The following is a 6,000-nucleotide window of genomic DNA, read 5'->3' as shown; positions in this document are numbered from 1 at the left end:
AGTGCAGGTGGATAATGACCCTAAACATACTGTGAAAGCAACTCAAGACTTTTTGAAGGCAAAGAAATGGAATATTTTTCAATGGCCAAATCAGTCGCCTGAGCTCAACCCCATAAAGCATGCTTTTCAGTTACTGAAGACGACTGAAGGCAGAAAGACCTACAAACAAACAGCAACTGAAGGTGGCTGCAGTGAAGGCCAGGCAAAGCATCTCCCGGGAGGAAACTCAGAATTTGAGTTTTGAGAACATGGGCTCCAGACTTCAGGCAGTCATTGACTGCAAAGGATTTTCATCCAAGTATAAAAATTATGGTTATATTTACAATTATGTCACTTTGTCCAAATACCTTTGAGCCCCTGAAAATGGTCAATGCCATATTTTTGTGGAACCTCTTAAAATAAAGCTGAAAGTCTACACTTCGATCACATCTTGATTATTTTATTTCGAATCCATTGTGGTGGTGTATAAAGGCAAAATCACAAAAACTCTGTCATTGTATGTATATATATATACAGACAGACAGAGAACGTTAACGAGCATGTTCAGAGTGAGTGTCACCTTGTTGCTTGTTGCTGATTGAAGCGATTGATAGTGTTACAACTGACCCCGCTCTCCCCTAATACCGCGTTCTTATGTTGCGAACAGTTACAGGCGCTCACCTTACTTTTTCTACTCTTCCTTTCATTTTTCCCCTCGACCACCCAGACACTCACTTAATCAATACAACTGAACAGTTACAGACCAGAGCTATGAAATCAAAAATCACCTACTGGAAGTGAAAGCTAACAGTTAGGAAAACATTAGTATTGACACACTGCTTGGTGCTGTAGTAGGCGCATGAGTTTGACACATCTCAGGTTTCCCTCTGAAGGGTTAACACGGGCTCCAGGCGTTTCTCACGCAGGCAGGTATCCCAGTACCAGCCCCAACTTTCGGACAGATGTTTTTTAAAGCCTCTATAATAAACCTCGGAGCAATTCATAACTGTCATGTGCGCGTAACGGCGAGATCCTGTGGTCAGGGGAAATAGCCTGTACAAGTCGGCATCGGCTCCACTCGGTATTACAATAGGGTATAAATACAGGAACCTCAAACTTCCTTCTCCACACGCTTCATTCGATCAGATCTTTCTGCGTTCAGCCGGGTTTTGACACGGATATTTGGCACCGCTGAACGTGCCGGTGTATCTTTTTTTTTTAACTAAACGCGCGCAAAGAGCACAGAAATCCCAGCTCTTCATTTACTGAGAATAACTAGCTCCCATATAACGATGCGTCGCTGGATATGGTTGTTTTTGGCCGGTGAGTTGGTAATGTTACGTGTGAGAGGTATGGCTTTGCAGAAAGCTGCGCACTCGCACGCCGGTCTCTGTCCTAACGATGTGAACCCCAACCTGTGGGTGGACGCAATGAGCACCTGCACCCGGGAGTGCGAGTCCGACCAGGTGAGCGCCTCTCCATTCTTAATGCAAAAGGGCTTTTTTGTTCCATTGTAGAAACTTGCAACCACGAGCTTCCTTTTCAGAAAAGGATCCATATAGAAGACCTTTAGAAACCTTTAGAACCATTAACTATCCAAAGAACCAATGAAGAACCCATTTTTAAGAGTGCAAGAAGTTCTAAAACAATGTTTTAACACAAATATCCAAACTATACAGTCACTCTCAGATAAAACTATTCTTCAAGGGTTCTTTCTAGATATTTTGTGGTTATTAGTTTCCTACTTGGATCCCTCTATAATAAGGAATCACTCATAGAACCATAGAAGGGTTTCTCAGAGGGTTCTACATCTTTTTTCTAAGAATATACTTAAGTAATAAATGTAATGATGATAGTAACATTAGCAACTCTAAGCTGCTCCTAAGTGTGAATGTGGGGACCTGGATACACTGGCGTCCCATCCAGGGTGTACTCCTGCCTTGCACCCAGTGTTTCCAGGATAGGTTCCAGATCCACTGCAATATTGAAGATGAATGTATTTACTAATAAATGAATAAATGTAATACAGATATTGAAATACAATTACTGGAAGTGCATTCACAGAACAAATACAATACATATACATATACATATGCAATAATAATAATCATAATAATAATAATAATAATAATAATAATAATAATAATAATGGGATAAACAGAATAAAATAAACAAAGAAAATATTTGCAAAAGTGAATTTAAAAGAAAACTCAGTGTCTGGTTATTCTCTCTGTTTAGGAGTGTGAGACATATGAAAAGTGCTGCTCAAATGTTTGTGGGAGCAGGAGCTGTGTGGCAGCCCGCTACATGGATGCAACAGCGAAGAAGGGAGCTGATGGTATACCCAACGTGGCAACCTGTGACAAGTTCATGTGCACTCAGCAGGGCTCCGAGTGCCACATCTGGAATGGGCAGCCCACATGCAAGTGCAGAGATCGCTGTGAAAAGGAGCCGAATTTCACGTGTGCTTCTGATGGGATGACCTACTACAACAAGTGCTACATGGATGCTGAAGCCTGCTCCAAAGGCATCTCCCTGTCTGTAGTGACCTGCAGATCCCACCCTGTAAACACTAGTCCTCTACCTCCAGGAACCACTGCCCTCCCCACGACCACCCTACTGCTCACCACCCCACTAGATGTGCAGCCCCCGGTCATAACTGGGAGCCTAATGGAACAGTCTGTGTTTGTGGGCGATACAGCCAGCTTCCTGTGTGAAGTGACTGGCTGGCCAAAACCTGAGATCACCTGGGAGAAGCAGCTGGAGGGAAAAGAGAACACTGTTATGAAACCCAATCATGTGCTGGGGAATGTGGTTGTCACTAATATTGGACAGCTAGTGATCTACAGTGCCCAGCTAGAAGATATAGGTGTCTACACCTGCACAGCCACAAACTCAGGTGGTTCAATCCAAGCCCATTTCCCACTCTCTGTGATACAGAGAGACCCAGTTGAGGAAGAGAAGCCAAAGAACCTGCCTCCTTTCCCTGCTGAGGAGTGCATGAAGGAGCCAGACACTGGTGCCTGTGGCGGGGAGAAGCTCAGTTGGTACTATGACAGTAAGAGGAACAGCTGCTTCACATTCACCTACGGTAACTGCAATCAGAACCAGAACCACTTTGACAGCTTTGACTCCTGCATGCTGTCCTGCCAGGCTGAACTGCCCGCCCCATGTGGTCTTCCCAGCCTGCAGGGCCCCTGTAAATTCTATAAGCCACGCTGGGCCTACAGCAGCACCCTCAATCAGTGCCAGCCCTTCATTTATGGGGGGTGTGGAGGCAATAACAACAACTTTGAAACCAAAGAGGCATGTGAGGACTTGTGCCCATATCCAAAGAACCACCGCTGCAAGCCATGCAAATCGCAGCACAAGATGGTGTCCAGCTTTTGCAAGAGTGACTTTGTGATATTAGGCCGCATGACAGAGCTGACAGAAGAGGAAAGTTCGGGCCGGGCACAGATCAGTGTGGATGAGATCCTTAAGGATGAGAAGATGGGGCTTAAGTTCATGCAGAATGAACCCTTGGAGGTGACTTTGCAGAACATGGACTGGACCTGCCCGTGTCCCAACGTCACTACCTCAGACGGTCAGATCATCATCATGGGTGATGTGCACAACGGAATGGCCGTGCTCCAGCCAGACAGCTTTGTCAGCCAGTTTAGTGTGCGACGGCTCCGCAGGCTGCGTGAGGTGATCAATAAAAACACATGCGAAATTCTGAAAGAGTTCAAGGAATAGGGCAGTGTTCTTAGCCCAAGATGACTGCTATTCTTTTTTTTTGAAAACTCAAATGACCAATGACATTTATCAGTGTAAGAACTATGCAAAGTAAATGATGGAGAAGCTGTCAAAAGTTCCACAATCACATTTTTTTTACTTCTGGTTTTAAATCCTTTTCCTTCTTGTACTTATACTTAACTTACTGTACTGTTGATTTAATTTTCTTTTCTTTTTTTCTTTGTTTATTATATACAGTACTCTTGTATATGAGTAGTGATTTGTCTAACATCCACGAAATTCCAGGCCAGTTAAGATGTTTGCTTTGACAAGGTTGTATATACAGTATGAGACACAGCTGTTCACCCATGAGACAGTGTCAACTTTCAACGTCTTCATAGGAAACCTGCTAAAATGCCTCTTAGGTTAAAGTGAAAGAACATATTTGTAGACATAGGAAGCATTAATCAGACCCATCTGGTAGGCCAAATCCCAGCACACTGTACTCTTGGACATCATGCCTACCTTGTCAATTCAAGGTGGTTAATTCATGAAATCTGATGGTTAATTTCTTGTCTGATGCTCTATTACTTTATTACTGGAGCTTAATGACATGTCTCAGTAAAACTGTTGTAATATACTGTAGAAAGCACATGGATAAGTTGTATTATATTTACTCTGAAGTTCTGTTTTAAAGCTTGTTAAAGCAGATATATCTGTATTCTATCCTGCTCACATTTCTGTTATGACGAACGTTTGTTGTACAGGTAGATATTTTAGCAAGGACAATCTTGAAGTGATTTTGTTTTCCTTTATTTATTTTAATGTATTTTGTTCCCACCTAACATTATCATTTCCTGTAAGCATGTCCATATTTTTTTTAATAATTTGGATTCATATTTGTAAAGATGTCAAAATGTCACTGAATAAATAAATGAGTCTAATTTTCTGACTATCATCATCATTTCTGCCACAATACATTACTGTGGTCCTAGTGATTTTGGGAGCCCAGTAAAATGAAGTGTAGATGATGTCTGTACGTTGCTCCAAAGCCAGATTTGTGGCATGTAAGACATCGTAGTACCACATTCTTTCTCAAATATATTCTAAACAAATTGCAAGAACATTTAAATCAAGTAAATCTCAAAGTGATGCTGGAAAATGTCTTCATGCCTTAACCATGTAAATGCCTAGAGAAATTGCTAAATAATGACCACTTGACTTTGGTTGCGTTTTTGACTATCATGATATTTTGAGTACCATTTCCCGTTACTTTCTTATATAGTATCAGTCCAGAGTCGGGCCCCTTGCTTAATTCCACCAGATCACCACACATACATCCCAACTGGATGGTCATGCTGGGGAGGCTTATTTAGGGGGAGTTGGAAAATGAGGCATGTTTGGATATGAGGTTTGAACATTTGGGAGATCGAACATCCCACCAGCTGGTTTCCGTATAGTTTTCAAGGGTGGGCTTCAAAAGACAGCTACTGCAGGTGGTGGAAAGCAAATCTGTGACCTTACAGCAAGGAGTGGCAGAAAAGGGAAAACATGGCAAAGCAAGAACTTCATTCTTTTAGATGATGAATTCTAGGTAGAAAGAAAGGTGAAAGGAATGTCTTTATCTATTGCATGCTGTGCGATATTAAGAATAAACGGACCTCCTAATTCCTAGTAAGTAACTGGAAAAATGAGGGCGACTGGATCAGTACAATGTTGTAGATCTAAACGGACTGGGGAATACCATCATCCAACTAAATTCAACATGTTTGCTTCCTATTCTACTTGAAACTCTCCAATATCGTTAAGCTGAAATGATTCATTATACCAACAAATCCTGCTGGCATCATAAAATTAAATTTACAGCTGTCTGTGTGCCTTGCCAGCTCTGCTTTATGGGAGCCAGAAGTACTTCTCTTGTGATCTGCCGAGTGCATGTAAGGTTATGTAAACCTTGTTCTAAGGATTAAGCTTGGCAGTTCCTGTCCACCAATTTCTGTTCCTCCCATTTAGCCCACACAGACACCGGAGGACACACGGAGTCCAGAGCAGGCATGGCTTTCTTTCACATAGAATGATAAAGCCTTTGTGCTCTGAGTGTGTGTGAGCGAGAGAGAGAGGGAAAAAGAGAGAGAGAGAGAGAGAGAGAGAGAGAGAGAAATGAGTGAAAAAATCCTGTGTAATATTAAAATGACTATACGTATTTATTACCATTACGAAGTGTTGTTTGTTCTTCAATGATTCTATACAAAATCATCCATGGTTTTGTTGATGATCCAGTTATACTAAGGGACACAAGCAGGG

At 42.1% G+C, this 6,000-nt stretch overlaps 1 protein-coding gene across 1 annotated transcript; it reads left to right on the top strand.

Moving 5' to 3' along the window:
- Nucleotides 1-527: 527 nt before the first annotated feature.
- Nucleotides 528-4,611, top strand: wfikkn2b (WAP, follistatin/kazal, immunoglobulin, kunitz and netrin domain containing 2b). The gene is made up of 2 exons (XM_026915557.3): nt 528-1,445; nt 2,218-4,611. The coding sequence occupies exons 1-2, from the start codon at nt 1,272-1,274 to the stop codon at nt 3,715-3,717; spliced, it is 1,674 nt and encodes a 557-aa protein (XP_026771358.1). The 5' UTR covers nt 528-1,271; the 3' UTR covers nt 3,718-4,611.
- Nucleotides 4,612-6,000: the final 1,389 nt, after the last annotated feature.

The sequence above is a fragment of the Pangasianodon hypophthalmus genome, chromosome 12, assembly GCF_027358585.1.
Source record: "Pangasianodon hypophthalmus isolate fPanHyp1 chromosome 12, fPanHyp1.pri, whole genome shotgun sequence".
Classification (NCBI taxonomy): domain Eukaryota; kingdom Metazoa; phylum Chordata; class Actinopteri; order Siluriformes; family Pangasiidae; genus Pangasianodon; species Pangasianodon hypophthalmus.
Note: the sequence above shows the minus strand (reverse complement) of the source record. Positions and strands in the feature narration are given on the sequence as shown.